The sequence below is a fragment of the Biomphalaria glabrata genome, chromosome 17 (genome assembly GCF_947242115.1).
Source record: "Biomphalaria glabrata chromosome 17, xgBioGlab47.1, whole genome shotgun sequence".
Lineage (NCBI taxonomy): Eukaryota > Metazoa > Mollusca > Gastropoda > Planorbidae > Biomphalaria > Biomphalaria glabrata.
Window position 1 is genome coordinate 3,196,327 of NC_074727.1, and position 19,646 is coordinate 3,215,972.

Here is a 19,646-nt window from a genome sequence, read left to right on the forward strand (position 1 = left end):
TATATTTAACATACTTTACGCGTATTAGAATATAGATCTATTTCTATATCGGTACATAAATATTTATGTTTATGTAACTTATCAATAATCACATGTCCAATATTTTCACCAGGTCTTCGGTTGACCTACTTTACAACCGACTGCGTGCCGTTAAGCCAAAAATAGCACCATCGTACCTCTTTTTTAGCCAATCGCTGTACGGCTAACGGGCTCAGCCTCCAAAGACTTCGTCTTGCGAAGTAAAGTCACATGATCGGGTGATCGGCTGATTGGATATGAGCCGAGAGGAAAACCATGAAAATAAGACTTCATTAATAGATCTAGACGATAAACAACGAAAAGCAGACGTTTCATAATCATAATGATAAAACAACTGACCGCTGTTTGGATTACTAAAGCTACGTGCAATATCAAAGGTAGATCTAGACCTATTAATTAAAATCTAGACTAGAATTTAGATCTGTGAAGTGTAAATATGTAATTTGTATAGACTTGACAGTCTAGAATTGTCTAGATTACTAGATACTTGTGACTTACTTAGGCCTTAGGCTTAGCCTAGGACTTAAATTTAAAATTAGGACTTGAAATGAGTTTAATGACTTGATCCATTATTATTATCGGTTAATTATTAACTCTATAATGATTGAGTCTATAAACCCTATTAGACTGTGATCACTGTGACTGACTGTCTGACTGTCACTATTATTACTACTAATAATAATAATACTATTATTAGTATTATTGTGATTCTATGACGTCTATGTGATGTCTAATTTACAGTCTTAGTCACTTAGTGACACTTAGTCTATGTTTGTACTTCACTACTAGTCTAGATCTATTATTAATAATAAAAAAGATTGATAGAATTAATAGAAAGATAAAGTAGCACAAATAGAGAATAGAGTAGAGCCTTTGCCTTGCCATACTACATTTACATAGATCTAGAACTAAACTAGTTATGGACTTTAAATTAGAAAATAGAGAGCTTTCCAGATCTAAAATGCATGTAAGACTAACACAGATACAGAGAGAGAGCAAAGTACAATCAATCAATATCTGAATATGTTCTGATTACTACAGCTATTCTAGATCTACCATTATCACCATTATCACATATCACAGTATACTGAGACTATCAAGACTAGACTCACTAGACAATATTGACTATGTCACTATAGAGTATAGACTGTCCAGTGTTTGTTACTATTTTTGTAAATGAAATAAGATGTTAAAAATAGCTTCTCCATGTTATTGTTTCAATTCTCAGACTTTGAAGATACGGTCATGAGTTGTTTTTGTTTTGTTTTGTTGGCTATTGATTGTCCATTTTTAACTGCACATAACATAGCTAGCTGCTAGACCTACATAATAATTTAATTCTTGATACATTAAAATCAGATTCTTGACTGTTATAAAGGTATATAGACTATGAGTACTATGACTAAGGGACTCTTTTATCCCTCATTATTCACTGTATAGTGGTAGACTTACATTTTTGTATTAGCTTTAATTAAATCTTATTGAATTCATAAATAATATATGTCAAATGCTATTGATTTTATTTGGAAACTTAAATCCCTTCATTTTTTAGTTTGTTTTTATTTGGTTGAAGTTTTTGGTTTGCATTAAATGTACTTCTGTAACAAAGCATTTTTTCTTTTGCATTTTAAACTCAGATAGGGACTATCAATCCAATATAGAGCCTGATTAAATGTTATATATGAATTCCAAAACATGGTCTAGAGAAGTGGTTTCCAAACTCATCACATAAAGAGCCAAATTTTAAAAATTTCCTATAATTAAAGTTGATTCGAAGAGCATTATTTTTTAACTAACTAATTTAAGCTTTAGTTGGAGAGGGGGGGCAATAGCTGAGTAGTTAAGCGCTTGGCTTCTGAACCTGGGGTTCTGGGCTCAAATATTAGTCTGGGATTTTGAATTTCAGGATTTTTAAGGGGCTTTTGAGTCCATCCAATTCTAATGGGTACCTGACAATAGTTGGGGAAAGTATATGCGGTTGGTTGTTGAGCTGGCCACATGACACCCTGCTTGTTAACCTTTGGTCAAAAAAATAGATGACCTTAACATCATCTGCCCTACAGATTGCAAGGTGTGAAAGGGGGATAATTTTAATTTAAGCTTTGCTCTAGTACAGACATTTTAATGGAGATAATTAAAAGTAAAAACTTCAACTCTTTCCTAATGTATGTTTGTTTAACTAACAGAACATAGAAAGAAAAAAAAACTTAACATCATACTTGTGTAAAGATATATTTATTTAACAAATGTAGAAAATTTAATAATATTTTAAAGGTGTCCTTACAAATACTACACTTATGTGAATAATTGTCTTGCATTTCATTGGAAAGTAAGTCAGGTTTGTTTGTTGTATAAACTGATTTTTAACTTACTCTTGATACTTATTCTATGCTAAAAAAAAAATGATTGTTCGCATAAATATATTGATCTTGTTAACACTATTGAATACTAACATATTTGTAACCTGTGTCTCCAGCAGTGTATGGGCCATTAGAAGTCTTGAAGAATAATATTGGACATAGAATTATAAGACAAAATATAAAAGACTTTATCTGTTAAATGCCCATTACTTAAATGGAATCACAATTAATTTTGATTGTCTTTCTGTAGGGTGAAATTTTTTTTTTTTCAGCTCAGGTCTGTTACTGAGAGCACTCTGCACTAAACAAAAATGAGTTTTGGATTTGTGACTAGATGGTTTCAAAATGTCAAGGGATTCTATAATGGCATCAATCCTGCCACACTAACTGGTGCTATCGATGTTGTCATCATTAGGCAGCCTGATGGAACTTTTAATTCATCTCCTTTCCATGTACGCTTTGGAAAACTTGGGGTCCTTCGATCCAGAGAGAAAGTGGTGAGCATTTCTTTTTTATATTTTCATTGCATTATTTTAACTTTTAACATTTTTAATGAATTTTTTTAAATATTATTTTTTTAAAATATTTACTTAGACACAATCCATTCAATTTTGTTAATATACACATATCTTGTTTGCTGTTTGTTTTATTATATCACTTTTTCACATGGCCATTTTTCACGTAATAATTGACTTAATGACATAAACATTGAAGCCCTTCTCCCTTACTCATGTTTTTGTGACCAGTGTTATACAAGGTTGTGTTATATGTACAGCCACAACCTTAACTCTATATAGATGAATGTGCATAACATTGTGTATTCTGTAGATGTAGGAGATTAAAGTCCTCCTCAATCAATATTAAAAAAAGTAAAGTTTCCCCTTTCAGAACTTGCAATCTATAGCGTATATGATGGTTAATGGTCATCTGTTTCTTTGACCAGTGGTTACTGAACAGGTTACTCTATATAGATGAATGTGCATAACATTGTGTATTCTGTAGATGTGGGAGATTAAAGTCCTCCTCAATCAATATTAAAAAAAGTAAAGTCCCCCTTTCAGAACTTGCAATCTATAGGGCATTATGATGGTTAATGGTCATCTGTTTCTTTGACCAGTGGTTAATGAACAGGGTGCTATGTGGCCAGCACAATAATAATAATAATAATAATTTTTATTGTCCGTAAGGTTTGATTTGATTGCCAGGGGAACAAAAGAGTGTTTGTGTCTGTTTGTCTTTGCTATCAGTGTCTTGTATCTCTTTTGTATTACTTTCCCCGACTTAAGTCATGTACCTATTAGTGCATTCATAATTAATCTTGTGTCCGTTGTGCTCTAGGTGGACATTGAAGTGAATGGAGAGCCAACTGATATCCAGATGAAACTGGGTGAGGCTGGGGAGGCTTTCTTTGTTCATGAAGTGGAGTCAGAAGAAGAGGTGGGTAGATATATAGTCTTTGTTGTTCTTTGAGCTAAGTTAACAAATGGTTGGTTTTAAAAGCATCAAAAATTACCTTTTATTATTTTTACCAGGATATTCCAGCCTATCTGGCAACATCACCTCTGGTTTCTTCATTGCTTTTGATGGAAAAAGGAATCGAAGAACTGAAGCGAGCAGAAGTATCACCCACCGTACCAACCGACGATAAGAAGACTGACCAGCCCCAGAGTGACACGCATCTAAAAGTACGAGACCCTAGGAGTGATAGCTCATGGGATGAGCCCAAGCCTTCCAGCAAGCCGAGAAGAAAAGTGCTGAAGAAGAAGAAGCAGAAATCCTCGGGTCCTCGCCAGAGCCCTAGGTCAGTGTCTTTGCCCGAGAACGTCACAGCCAGTGAGGATGCCATGTTTGAGTTGGATGTGACTAACTCTTCAGAGGAGGAGGATGGGAAATCTAAACTGTACAGCAACCGCAGCTCTAGTTCTCCTGAGATGAAAGACATGGACATCTTGGTGCAAGGGACCACAAGCTACAGACGAATCAATTCTTTTGGTGGCAGCTCTTTTGTCACTCCATTCAGTGATCCGGAAACATCTCCAGTGGGAAGGTTGGTTGTTTTGTCTTCAATTTCAGTGTTCTTTATATATAATATAGCATTTAATAAGTATAGAGTTCTTTTTTTTTTTTAGACTAGTCTATAGAGAAGGGTCTTTAGAATTCTCTAGTTTCTATGAATCAATTCTTTTGGTGGCAGCTCTTTTGTCACTCCATTCAGTGATCCGGAAACCTCCATTTGAAAGGTTTGTTGGTTTGTCTTGAATTTCAATGTTCTTAATATATAATATAGCATTTAATAAGTATAGAGTTCTTTTTTTTTTCTAGACGTCTATAGAGAAGGGTCTTTATAATTCTCTAGATTCTATGCATTTTGTCTTTGAGATAATTTAATTATTAGCCAATGCTGTGACAAGCTGAGAAGGTTTGTTGGTTTGTCTTGAATTTCAGTGTTCTTAATATATAATATAGCATTTAGTAAGTATAGAGTTCTTTTTTTTTTTTTTTTTAGACTAGTCTATAGAGAAGGGTCTTTAGAATTCTCCAGTTTCTATGCATTTTGACTTTGAGATAATTTAATTATTAGCCAATGCTGTGACAAGCTGAGAAGGTTTGTTGGTTTGTCTTGAATTTCAGTGTTCTTAATATATAATATAGCATTTAGTAAGTATAGAGGTTTTTTTTAGACTAGTCTATAGAGAAGGGTCTTTAGAATTCTCCAGTTTCTATGCATTTTGTCTTTGAGATAATTTAATTATTAGCCAATGCTGTGACAAGCTGAGATAATTTTCCAATGTTACTAAGCTAGAAACATTTAAAAAAATATAATCAGGCAGCTTAGCACTGTACAGTTGATATTTCCCTGCTATGTAAAATAAGATTGCATAGATCTACAGGACACGGCTGCTTTACTTCAAATCCCTGGTTCAACAATTATGGCCTAAATTGTGCAGATGTGCCTCAAATCAAAAATCAAATCAAATCATTGTTGAAGATTTTAAAAATCATTTTTGACACTGTGTAGACTTAATGGTATAAAAATCTAGAAATTAGACCAAAGCATTATTTGTATAGGATTTGATATCTCAGGATTACCCTGGATAATTATTGAACAATTGTTTGGAATGTTTTTAGTCCCATTGGTACCCGGCCTTCAACTCCAAAAAGTGACACTGAGGTTGACAAACAACATATGGAGGACAGCCAGACGTCGGCTCTGATGGAAACTAGCGCAACATGGCTGTGGGGAGAGCTGCCTACCAACCTGGAGAGTGCTGCTCGGGCTGAAAAGGCAATACAGGATACAAAAGGTGAAGCAGGTTGGCACAGTTTCTGTGGACAAATAAGTCGCTTAATCCGCTTAATCCTCAATTCACTTTTCTGTACATTTGTCAAAGGGTTCCATCATTATAATCTCACATCAGTAGATGTGTAGTATTGCAATGTAGAAAATACAGATTTTATTTTAAATTTATTTTAAATTTTGGTAATTTACTAAATACTTCACCCATATTTCCTAATGAAATATTTAAAAACCCATATTTCCTAATGAAATATTTAAAAACCCATATTTCCTAATGAAATATTTAAAAACCCATATTTCCTAATGAAATATTTAAAAACCCATATTTCCTAATGAAATATTTAAAAACCCATATTTCCTAATGAAATATTTAAAAACCCATATTTCCTAATGAAATATTTAAAAACCCATATTTCCTAATGAAATATTTAAAAACCCATATTTCCTAATGAAATATTTAAAAACCCATATTTCCTAATGAAATATTTAAAAACCCATATTTCCTAATGAAATATTTAAAAACCCATATTTCCTAATGAAATATTTAAAAACCCATATTTCCTAATGAAATATTTAAAAACCCATATTTCCTAATGAAATATTTAAAAACCCATATTTCCTAATGAAATATTTAAAAACCCATATTTCCTAATGAAATATTTAAAAACCCATATTTCCTAATGAAATATTTAAAAACCCATATTTCCTAATGAAATATTAAAAAAAAAATATTCTGAGAAAAAGCTAAGTATCCAAATGAAATATCATTCTAATGTAAAATTTTAGTTTTAAGGAAATCTCTTTAAAATAGAAATGTTTAGCCAAGGAAAAAGAATTGTGTTTGTAGTTTGAAGCTTTAATAAATACAGCTTCCAACGATGTTAATTATTTCTCACCATGCATAATTGTTTGCTTACACAGTGAAGTCCAGTGGTGGGTTCATGTCCATATGGAGCAGCAAGCCTTCATCTGGTAAGAAAGAGGAAGGAATCTACCTAGACGACCTAGCTAACATGGATGACCCAGAGATGGCCAAAATTTACCTAGGAAAGACCAGGTCAGAATGAGGCAAAGAATTACTTTGATGGGTGCATTAAAAGAAATCTGTTTTTATAAATGTATAAATATTTTTGAAAAAAGTGCATGTGTTGATTTGTTTAGTTTTTTTTGTTTTAACAGAGAGAATGAAGAGGACACAGAATCTGGAAGGGGTCAATCTCTGCCTCAATCTCCAAACTCTGTAGAGGGAGCCATTGGTGGTCCAGTGAGCTTTACTATGTCTGAAGTGCGCCACTTGGGCCCTGTGGCACTCTCTCTGTGCGGTGGCCTAAATGAAGCTGAGCCGATAAGCCTCGACAAGTTCATGCAAAAAGTTGTGACATTCGAGGATTTAGCAGAAAACCCCAACATCACCCTCAATCCAGATCTGGTCGTTAAAATACATGACAAGTGAGTGTTAAATTTGTTTACACTTGCTGCTCCTAGTGGTGTTAACTCTTTCTCTCCGTAATTATTTACCACATTCTGGTGGAATCAACGCTGGTATCGTCAGTTAGGAGAGAAGGAGTTAATAATATAGTAAAGTAACAATTTACATTAGACAATTTTTTTTACTAATGATCATGATTGAAACCAAAATTGGAATTTGGTTTAAGTGTTTTTCATAGTATATTAATGTTATTAAAACAAACAAAAAAAATTACTCTTATACCTTTTTATATTAAAAATGAATATACTATTTGATCTTTAATTGTCTTCAATGTTCTGCTTCCTCAGGTTTTACAACTGGGCAACTGCTGGTCCAATGGTGCTTTCCCAGATAGTATTCCACAAGCAGCTCCCTGAGGTTGGTTTACATGTTTTATAAATGCAAATTACAGTTCAGTCATTTTTGTCATGATCAAAGTTTCAGCACACTGATTATACATCAGTGAATCAACATGTGTTTGTTTATAAATCTCTGAATTATTTCTAAATGTTGTGTTCACAATCTTTTCAAAAATGTAATACTCCCATTATGAATAATTTGTATATTTAGCAGTTCACACTAGAATTTTAATTTTGAAAGTTTTGTATAGAAAACAAAATTATTACCTAGCACCTTCCATTACATAATTGAGTTCCATTTGTTGTCTTTTATTTTATGCAGCCCACTGAGGTAAGATTAACGCTATTTCAGGTCTACCATTTCATCGTAGATCCACCGTTTGATTGTAGATGTTGTTTATAACTCTTATGCGCCTCCTGTCTTTCCACAGTAATTGTCTAAGCAAAAATAATTCACAAGCGAATCTCTCCTTAAATTTGGCTTTGCTCTTCATGTTTTTGTTTAACAATATACATTTTGTTTTTCCGACATTTAGCTTTTTTTTTTTTTAAGAATAAAATCTTCATCTTTCTTTTTAGTGTCCATAGCAGCCCTAGTAAAGTTATTTTCAAATTAAAATAAAGGGGAAAAAAAGACTTCCTTAAATGTTGCTTCTGTTTCGATTGTTCACTTTCTGAATTTTTCTCTAGTGTTGCTTGGCCACTTAGACCACCTCATTGCATTCTGTTCTGTAACACTGACTTCCTTGCTTTGTATTTCTTTTACTAGAAGTGGACTCTGGATGTAATCGTTTCTTTGTTCCATCAGACAAAAAAAAATAATGCACCTAATTCAAAATGGAAAATTCATATTTATGATGATTTATGTTCATATGTACAGGACTTGATACTTTTACGAAACATTTTTCAATCATTGAGATTTAGTAAGTCTAATTCCCCATTTCATTCTAGGCACTCAAGATGGCTTCACCTTCCTTTTGTCCTTGCTTCTTTATGCTTATGTTTTCTTCTAGGATCCAAGCAGTGAAACATTCCTCATCTTAGTAGTTAAAAGTATTTGTAAAAACAAAATTAGGCTTTGAAAGAATACCTTCATTGCTTTTTTACCTTATGATTTAAAAATTATGATTTATTTTTATAGTTATTAGCTAGAACAATGCAGCTTGAATTACATTGATAATTCCTAGTTATAATCAAAATCAAAATTTGGTTGAATGGCATTAAGAATCCATTTTTCAAAGAAGTCAACTATATTTAAATATTTTACAATGCTGAAATTTAAAAAACTAACAAACACTACTGTGATTGGGACACATGATGTTGGACTGAAACTTACTGTGATTGGGACACATGATGTTGGACTGAAACTTACTGTCATTGGGACACATGATGTTGAACTGAAACTTACTGTCATTGGGACACATGATGTTGGACTGAAACTTACTGTCATTGGGACACATGATGTTGGACTGAAACTTACTGTCATTGGGACACTTGGTGTTGGACTGAAACTTACTGTCTTTGGGACACTTGGTGTTGGACTGAAACTTACTGTTATTGGGACACATGATGTTGGACTGAAACTTACTGTTATTGGGACACATGATATCCGACTGAAAATCTGTAAGACTTCAAAGAATAAAGTGTAGGGGTAGACAAGTTCTTGACTCACAGACATTGAATTCATTATTCATTGATCTTAGTTGATCATATTGCATTTTGTTTTTTTATTTTCTAGCCTGCGGTGAAAGACTTGGAGAAAGAACACATGCCCAAAAAGAAGAAAAAAAAAGGTTGGTTCTCTTGGGGCAGGTCAGCTGAGGCAGAAAATGAGCTTGGTGCCGGAGCGACAGACGTGACTGCCACTAGCAGTGCAACCACTTCCACCACCGCCTCCGAGGCCCAATCAGCCCCGACTAAAACTGCTGTCACTGGGGCTGCCCCAGCTGTGTTGGGGGACACTCAGTCCCCTGCAACCAAATCAACAGACATGATAAATCTAGTAAGTTGGATTATTTGCTGTAATGAAACATTTTTGATACCATAAGGATTCTTAGGTTCAGATAACTAGGTTTTGTTGGTAAGCCCACAAGAAAAGTCATTTACAACAGGCACACCACACTATAAAATTATCAGTGATGCCAAAACATTATCATTTTTATACAGGTTTAATAGTTTAAAAAGTAAAACCTTTGTTCTTTGTCTTTGATTAGAAACCTCCTAGCGGCTCCCCAGGTGAAAGTCCCCACCCAACTCCACCTGCCAGCAATACTAGCACACCTAAAAAGAAATCCAAGAAAATAGTCAGGTGAGAAACAATTTCTTCTGCATAGATTTAAGTTTTAACTTTAGCACTAATTAATCTATAAATATTGTGAAAGCACTAGCCATTGTTTCTAATATGAATGAAAACATTTATATTGCTCACTCAAGCTAATCTATTGTTTGGACTTATTGAACTCCAATGTTTATAGAATCTAGAACAAATGATATCTAGCTGTTTACTTTTGTCCTGAAACTAGAATATTAATTGTATTGGTATATTGTGAAATTAGTTCTCAAGAGTAGGCCTACATAGTAGCAATCATGATAGTATTTTTTCTTTCATAGTATCTTTAGTCTATAAAGTCATATGAAAAAAAAAATGTTTTTACTTAGGTTGCAGCAAGAGGACAACACTTCCACAGAGACTGATACTGATGCTTCGGACAAAGATGTGCCCAAACCCTCTTCCCCTCCCCTCTTGCCCACCAAGGCAATCGCAGTGCAGGGAACCGAGGAGGAAGAGAGGCAGAGGCATCCTTCGTCAGCCAGTGAGTCTGCTGAGGGTAAACAGAAGAAGGAGAAATACATCAAAACACTTCGTCTTTCCTCTGACCAAATTGTAAGTTTCAGTTGAAACCAAAGTTATCAGTTTCTCATTTTTCACTTTGCTTTTCACTATAGTCTTTTCTCCAACAGTTTTAGTCTTTGGTTGTTGTTTTCTCGTGTCTTTAGCTTATAGATTATGGAGGTTATTTCAAAAAAAGAAGATGATTACTTCCTACGCATTTCATGTGTCAATATAGTCATGCATGTTAATCAATGACTTAAAACTCTGCTAGGTCATTGGGTTTCCTGGCTGATTCATGCAACCTATTCCATTCTCTAGTGGCACTAGGGAGGAAGGAGCACTTGTATGAATTATTTCTAGCGTATGGAATAAGAAATGTGTCTCCTAATGTCTTTTTATTCCTTTGTTCATTTTCTTTGGGGCATCCAACTTAATTCCCCTTTTGGTAATGTCTTCTATCTCTGAGATAGTTTTGGGATAGTGGATTCTTTTGACCCACCATAATGTTTGTGTATTCTCATTTAACTGTGCAATAAAGTGGTTTAAGCAATATTATAAGTAAAAAAAATATTAAAAGTTTCAGAATAAACAAACCCCCCAAAAAGCAGCCTTTTTTTCTTTATATTTATTTATATAAAACAGGTCAATGTTTCAGTGACTAATCTAAAAGCAATAGTTTGTGTTTATTATTTGTGTCCAGTAATTTTTTTTCCCATACTAAATAGACTTATGTGTTGTATGACTGAACTATGAATATTTCTGTTATCTTTGAAGGCCAAGCTGAAACTTAAGGAAGGCCACAATGAGATCTCCTTCTCGGTGACCACTCAGTATCAGGGTACTACCAGGTGTGTGTCTCATGTCTACCTGTGGAACCACTACGACAAGATTGTTATTTCTGATATAGATGGGACCATAACTAAGTAAGTCTCTGGTTCATTTTATTTCATGTTTATCCTGCATACAAATAGGCTGTAATGTTTTATTTTGATATATTGTGTTGGCTTCCTTCAGTCGTGGAGCGACTATAGTTCAACTGGAACACTTTTTGGTGTGACTGTGAAGCCCTTTTTTTGGAGAGACACTCCTGTCCACATATTTCCACATATATCGCAGGTTAAGGTTGAGGCCCATGTTTTTTCACTGTCCATAGCTTTTTTGATATATTAAAGAACTCAATTCATACGTTAATTGTTAACTTTTTGTTTATTGTTTCATTTATTTTGATTGCAATATTTTGCATGTGAGAGGGTCACATATGCTAATTTTTTTTCTTTTTTTTTTTTACATAATTGCCTAGTTGATTATTCATTAAACTTTTCTACATTGGTTAATATGTTAATTTTTATTATTTACTTTACTTTTCAGATCGGATGCTTTGGGTCAGATCTTGCCTATCATCGGCCGTGATTGGTCCCAGTCAGGGGTGGCCCAACTTTTCACTCGCATACACAACAATGGCTACAAACTGATCTACTTGTCGGCCAGGGCCATTGGTCAGAGCAGGAGTACCAAGGATATGTTGAAGAGCATCAAGCAGGGGGAACTGGTCCTACCAGATGGACCTCTTTTCTTAAACCCCACATCCTTATTCAGCGCATTCCATAGGTAGCGTTGTTATTCCATTCTTTGTTATATTCTAAAAAGCATTGTGATAAATAAGGAAAACGTAAAAACTTTTTTTTTTTAGAAAAACAAATCTATCTAAAGGGGAACTTAAAACTATTTCTACCAATAATGTACAAGTTATTTCCCTTATTTGATATCAAACAAAATGATTACCAACAATTGACTGAGCATTTTTGTTTATTGATAAATGTTTAGTTAGGTATAATAAATGTTTAAAGTTTCAATTTGATTGGCATTTGATTACCATTATACAATTATTTAAGAGGACTAAACCTAACAAATTTAGCCTTTTTTTTTCTGTGAATGCGGAAGTATTAGATTCCTTTGTTGCCATTAAACAAAATAATGAATTACAAGTAATTATCTAATTGGTTACTTTTTTTTAAATTGATTTATGTCTTGTCAATGTCAATGAATAATTGTGAGAAGTTTCAGCTTGATCCGAGAATGGGTGTGGGAGAAATAATGTGTACACACTTTTTACCAGTCAGACAGTGAGTTGATGTAAGCTTTGTAAAAATGAAGCAAAGAATCCCTTGGTGTTTCTAAAAGAAAATTATGAAATAAATGTATAAAATCAGATATCGAGTTTGTTTTAGAAAAATTAAAGTTAAAATAAAATTGTCGCAATTTGTCTTTGTTAGTCTAGTATATATAACATTTTGCAAGATAATAAGATTTCAATAAAACAGGAATGCTATGAAAAGAAAGAACTCTAGTTATTTGGCAACACGTGCTATTTTGAACTGTTATTTTGTCTTGACGCACATTATTAGTTTTATAACAGCCCATTCTTCAAATATGCTTTTTGTTGATCAAATTCATTGGTTTTCTACAGAGAGCTGATATTAAAGAATCCAGAAGAGTTCAAAATCAGCTGCTTGAAAGACATAGCCGACCTGTTCCCAGTCTCTCCATTCTATGCAGGTTTTGGAAACAAATTTAATGTGAGGCTCTGCAAATTAAGTTTAAAACACAAAAAAATTTTTGAACACTATGTTGTAAATAATCATGTAGCCTCGCCAGATGGCTGCCTGGTCGTGCGGTTTGATCGCTGGACTGTCGTTCAGATTTATCAACGGTCGAGAGTTCAAAGCCAGCCTGCTCCCATCCCCTGTCGTCCTGCGGGAGGTTTGGACTAGGAAGTAAACTATCTTCAACTCTGAAGGAACATCCGAAACATATAAAACATTTTAAACAAAACATTTTTTACAAACAGAGTATTTAATTTATGCCAAATCTTTTGGTATTACATATATTTATTATTATTCCTTTTTAAAAGTTTGTATATATTAAAATATATAATATTAATTAAATTAGTTAATTTAATATCTGTGTATCTTTGACACTCTTATGTTGGTGAGAATAATTAGACAAACCCATTGATTTTAATAGCTTGTGGTGGAAGAGTTATTTGTTCAGTTAGAGCTATTCATACTCATTCCTGTTAGTTAAAGTGTTCAGTTCAGAAAAGTGCATTCATTTACATGACTTTATGTTGGTCGTAGTTTTTAGTTCAGAAAAAAAAAAAAAACTCTCGTAATAATTCATAATAAGTTGGATTTGGCCATTTGATGGCTCTTAAAAAGATTGAACACACAATGTCTTTGTTACCGGAGAGCATTAAGACAATGGTTGCTTGACACACAATAGTTTCATGAGTTGATTCTTGTTCTGTATAGCACAGTCAAAATGCCTATAAAAATAGTTTATTACATAAAAATGCCTGACTTAAAAGTTGTCATTGCTCATACAGGTGTTTGAACACAATGTTTATAATGTGTTTATTTTTTTATTTTTTTCAGGATGTGATAGCTTACAGGGCTCTAAACATCCCCAGTTTCCGCATCTTCACAATCAATCCTCAAGGCCAGCTTAGGCATGACCTGTCCTTGACCTTTTTGTCTTCGTAAGTCTATAAATATGCTTAGGATTTAACTCTTTGAGATGATGCAGCTTAATTCATTGAAGCACTTGATTATAGCATTATTGCTATCATTAAGGATTTGCTCTAATGACAAAAGCTAATGAATTCCATTGATTTCTAGAACAGGAATAACAATAATAAAAATAGTTATTAATTTTTTTTTTCAGCAGCTTTTCTTTTGTACTTAAATTACGTACATGATTTTAATAATTACCGGTACTTATAACTTTTAAAAAAAAAAAAAAACAAATAAAATGGAAATGAACGGCATTGCTTAAGCTTAAAATTTCCCATGTGTAACAGGATTTATATGAGCAATCAAACATATCTAGAAGGATAAGGACCCAGTTAACAGTGACCATAGTTGGTAAAAGTTTATCAATCTTATTGTTTATTCATTAACTATTTTGCCTCTTTTTCAAAGCTGGGTTTTTTGTTTTTTTTTGTCTTCAGCTACTCTGGGATGTCAGATATTGTGGATCATTTCTTCCCATCCCTTGATCACGTCGACATGGGGACACTAGTGGAGTTTAACCCTGTCAATTATTGGCGCAGCCCACTGCCAGTGCTTGGGCCAGATGAGATTGCCACCCTGGTTACTCCTTCTAGTCAGGCCTCCCCTGAACCGGAAAAAAAATGACTAGGGAGTGAAGGGCTTGGCGACAGCGATGCAGTCAGCAAAGACAGCCCAGATGAACACCAAACTGATGGAAAAATGATGCCTGATAAAGAGCCCCGTCGAAAGAGACGGTCTGTCCAAAAGTTTTTCAGTAATCCGATGAGGAGGTCTAGCAGTGCTGACAGTAGGCCTCGTCTCATCAGTGACCAGAGTAGACAACTTCCTGACAGCAGAATTGACAAAAAAACTGGCCATGCCAGCTCTGTCCCGTCTTCTCAGCAGGTAAAGAGTTCTACATCCTCCGCTGAAAAGCCAGTTTTCTTTCTAGATGATGTCGCCGAAACAATTGGGCTAGATTCGAAACAGGATTTTTGTGATGTAGGTGAGATTTGTAGACATAGGCAACAGCATGGTACTCAGCATCACCAAAGAAGCAATCACTCTTTTAGACCTGTGAATAATCTCCAGGATCATAACTGCTCACACTCTCATCCATTAGATCATAACTGCTCACACTTTCATCCACCAGTTAGGAACATGCAGGATTTGAACTCTGCTTGCTGTGCCAGTCCAAGAGATACCAAAGACAAATGTTTTTATTTATACAGCTTATCTGATAAGCCGCGTAACAAGGTAGCCGGTGGCAAAGACTTACAAATGTATAGTAGTTTGGGTGGTGCTCATGCAAGTCTCCGTTGTGCTGTTTTGCAAGATATCCTTGCCTCTTGTCCTCATCAGTGTGAGTGTGAAACGATGCAGAACCCTCTGAGGGAAGAAACCCTGTGCTCTCCACTTTGGGAATGGGTAACAGATGATGATTACTTTGACTGCTTTGAACCAGGGGAGTACCCTGTGAAAACTTCCAACACTAGCATGTCACGCTCCTCCTCGACTACATCCTTCAAGTCCCTGTCAGACTCCCAGCTGGTTATGTCACCTTCCCCCTACATGACACCTCCGTCAACGGCCGTTTTCTCAGACATGTTCAACTTTTCTGTGCCGTCTTCTTCGTCCAGCACCACCTCGCCGCCAGGCTCAGCTTCCACCTCATTCACCACAGGCAGCAAATCTTTGTCTGTACCAGTCATGACCCTCTTCAACCACTCATTGAATTTTTGGACCATGGAAATAGACTGACACACCACAGAAGACTTTTATTTTATTCGCTTGTAAATGTATATAGGCTTGTATATATTGTACATGAAATGATCAGAAGATGCTAAATAAATTGTAATTGGAAATAGTACAGGAAGTATATAATCATAGGTGCTTGTTTGTCATACAAACAAATCATAGGTGTTTGTTTTGTCATACAAATACATAAACTGTAAATCCTTCTTTTGAGTTTCAAGATAAAAAAAAATAACTGCCCTGATTATCCAATGGTTTCTATTCTCTCCTTTTGGCTAGGCCACTTTTGATAAACTGATAGATCATAGGCACATCCTGCTGCTCACTTTGGTTTCTTAACCTGGTGGTATTGCTGCCAACACTTTATTACATTACTGCTTGCTATCATAGACATCAACTTGTGGTCGTAATGTAGATTCGTTTCATATTGTTCTTTGGAACACTTAAGTAAGTTTTGTCAGACCTTGTTATATCAGGCTTCAATATATTTAACGACTGATATTTTTTTCAAATGTACAATGGTTACTGCTAAAATATGTATATGTGTTTTGATATTCGTTTAAATATAACTTATCTGACTGTATTTGATTTTTTTTTTTTAACCTTATTAAAACAAACATTTTGAGAATTTCATTCCCGTGATTAGCTGTAGTACTGCCGTTTGGTAATTGTGAACATGCACATGCAATACTTTTGTCCGCCATGGAGATTGTAAGAATGTAAATAAGGACGTTTATAATAACAAACATTATGATGTAAATAAATTTTACGAAAAGGTGGTGACATTACAATGTAAATAATCTCCCTTTATCTACAAATACAAATTCAACACTAATTGTTTTAGAGATTGTGATATTTCCTTTTTTTCATTTAGACCCGGTGCCTATTAAAGAATATTTTATATGAATCAGAGACAGTTATTATCATGCAGAGAGGCTGATATCTGAGCATTAGACCATTCTTCTAATTATCTGTATTTTATTGTCAGATCTGTTATTTGATTTCTAATTTATCTGGATTATGTAATATAGTGATGTTATATATATATATATATGAATAAACACAAAGTAAATTCTTTCTTTTTTTAAACTTCATGACGTCTGCTCTCTATAGTTTGTTATCGCTTGTAGTTGTTGTTTTTTTACAGTTCAATTGATTTGCCATTCTTTAAGTTAAGATTACTTCTAAATAATTGAGTGCCATACACATTTTTGGTTTAAAAAGTTCATAATTAATGAAAGATATGAAACAGGCTTAGTTTTCTTTTAAAGACTCTTTAGTTGCAATAGTCATTGTTTTTCCTGTGAATGTTTTATTTATCAATTGATCAAAATTTGAATTTATTATAAGTGTTAATGTTTTCACTTACTATTCTTAACCTAAGACTTCTTGTACAGAAACTGTTTTCTATAATTGTTTTAATAATGGTATTTAGTGTCACAGTTATTGCAAGCCCCACAAAACCGAGTTTTGAGCATATGCCTGACCGTAGAGGCGACACTCTGCACGCCCCATTGAACTGAGATGTGTGGAGATGCATGACTGTAGGGGTCACACTCTAGAAATCCCACTGAATTGAGTTGTGTGGACATGCGTGGCTGTAGAGGTCACAATGCAAGCCCCAAATGAACTGAGTTGTCTGGAGATGCATGACTATAAAGGTGACACTGAGTTGTGTGGCTCGAGAGGTGACAATCCTCAAGCCCTACAAAACTGAGTTGTGTGGCTTTAGAGGTGACACTATGTAAGCCCAACAAAAATGAGTTGTGTGGCTCTAGAGGTGACACTCCGCAAGCCCAACAAAAATGAGTTGTGTGGCTCTAGAGGTGACACTCTATTGTCGAATATCTTTTCTTTAGTTCTTGGCATCACATTTCAAACATTGACGTTGTTCAGATATTAAAGAATAGTATTGTCTCCATTTGATTCATTACATAATGAGATGAACCATAGCTGTTCTAGGCCTGAAGGACCCAAAAAACATTATCAAGCAACAATTTAATTCTCTCTTATTGGCAAAGCTACTAAATACTAACTAGCTTTATTCTGTTCTACACCTCTCTAAAGCTTTTTTTTTTTTCTTTGTTTTTTATATTTGTTTGGTATTAAAACTCTCAAGCTACTTTTCTAATTCAATTTAGGACTGAAGGCAGACAACTTTTGATACTCAATAAGAAATTGTGTTTGAAGAACTTTTTGTATTTTTGAAACATTATATGTAGTCTTTCAGTAACTGATATCTGTTAAGCATCAGTTTTCAAAACTATATTTGGATTAGGATTATTTTTTTATTACTTTTTTTTTGTGTTAATTATATTTTGACTCTGACATTAATGGCAATGCATGAGAACGACGAAGGAGAGGAAGAAATGGCAATACTTTATATGTTTGAACTTTGACTAACCAAGCAGAACAGGCTAACCTTGGATGACTACAACTTCTTTCATGAGAACTATGTTAGCAGTCAAGCTTTGGTCTATTGATGGTCTTTTCAAGCAAGAGTTCTGCAATAATGTTATTGTCTTTTCATTGATTCTACTGGAAAAGAACTTTAAAAAGATTAACTTGTGATGTACCAAAAATGCATAGTATATTTGTTGCCTTGATAAGCTGGGGAAAAAAAAGGACTTGTTTATCATGGCCTCTTTCTGATGAAAGGGTTTCATTATAAGTTTGTGTTTTGTTGTGGCAGAGGAGTTGTCTTCTGACTTGTTGAGAGTGGCGTGTTTTTGTTTTAAAATGTTCACAAAGGGGACCAACTCTTGAGTGTTGTTTCCATCAGTGGTGATAATGTTTGGTATTTTATCCACAATGCTATTAGCCCCTATGTACATGTTTTGGTTTGAAAGATATTGTAAAATTACGTTTCCTGTTTAAAAAAAAAACTAACATTAGCTTAATATAAATGTACTTGTAATAAAGTATTTTGGTCAGTGTATAAATGCACTGTAATAAAAGCACTGTGTAATGATAATTGTCAGACGTATGTATTGATTGACCCCTATACATAATGTTTTAAATGTGTGGAAACAGTATTAGCCAATCATGGCCTACATGTGAGTGTTAGATAGGTTTTATCATGTGCTCTAGAGAGTTAGACTAATGACAGCATTGATGAGATATTATGACTTTTGCTTCAGTGTAATTGGGATAAAACATTTTCAGGGTGAAACGTTTCCAATACTGAGATTTTTATTTTATATATATTTCTACGTTGATTAGTTCTATCCTTAATATTAATCTAGGAAAATGGGTTAGGTGCAAAGAATTGCTTATCGTGTAGAGTGGTCAAGGAATCCTTTTTATTACCCCCCATTATCTACTTACATTACTCAGAACATATGACTATTACTGCTTTGTAGTCTCATTGAACTTGGCATTGCAAAGTACAAAAAGTTTGTCACATACTGTGTTGAAACAAGTCTGTAAAGTTATTTGTTTAAGATCATCTATTCATGTATTGATACTTTGTAGTATGATTGAATGTTTTAAAAGCCTGTTGTCAAAAATAATATTCTGATGTTTTAGCCTCAAGATGTGGAAGAAAAATAGTTAAAAAAGAACTCAAGTTCATTTATAAGCAGGCTAATTATAAACTATCCACCAATTCAGCTTGGCTGAAAAGATAAAATGGATGACTGAAAAGTTTAGGATGAAGAACGAGATCTCTCTTGGTTTTTTTAGATTGTAATAGTAAACTTTGTAACTGTCTGTCCTATGAACTGATCTTGTAACCTCTGCTAGACATTTCCTACTACACTAATTCTGTTGTTCAAGAACTGAAATATATGTTAGGCTACTATGGTTGCATTTAGGAAGTTCTCTTGTTTCAGACATATATGAATGAGAGTTGAACTTCAACATTGTCCATTGACCTTATCACCATGTCATATTTGGTATTGCAATATCAATGTAGTTGATGAAATAAAAGAAAAAATATCTTTGAAATTATAGCATCTCGAGTTTTATTGTTTCTATTCCAG

At 34.1% G+C, this 19,646-nt stretch overlaps 1 protein-coding gene across 2 annotated transcripts; it reads left to right on the plus strand.

Moving 5' to 3' along the window:
- Nucleotides 1-187: 187 nt before the first annotated feature.
- Nucleotides 188-19,616, plus strand: LOC106055895 (phosphatidate phosphatase LPIN3-like). 2 transcript variants are annotated; one of them, XM_056015540.1, is made up of 16 exons: nt 188-416; nt 2,672-2,896; nt 3,738-3,836; nt 3,932-4,446; nt 5,529-5,713; nt 6,619-6,754; nt 6,877-7,146; nt 7,474-7,543; nt 9,263-9,526; nt 9,738-9,832; nt 10,183-10,408; nt 11,132-11,280; nt 11,726-11,965; nt 12,825-12,933; nt 13,792-13,895; nt 14,367-19,616. In XM_056015540.1, exons 2-16 carry the CDS (start codon nt 2,711-2,713, stop codon nt 14,551-14,553), a joined length of 2,835 nt encoding a protein of 944 aa, XP_055871515.1. In that variant the 5' UTR covers nt 188-416; nt 2,672-2,710; the 3' UTR covers nt 14,554-19,616. The 2 variants fall into 2 exon arrangements, with proteins under 2 accessions (XP_055871515.1, XP_055871516.1); XM_056015541.1 differs by having other exon boundaries at nt 201-416; nt 5,529-5,704.
- Nucleotides 19,617-19,646: the final 30 nt, after the last annotated feature.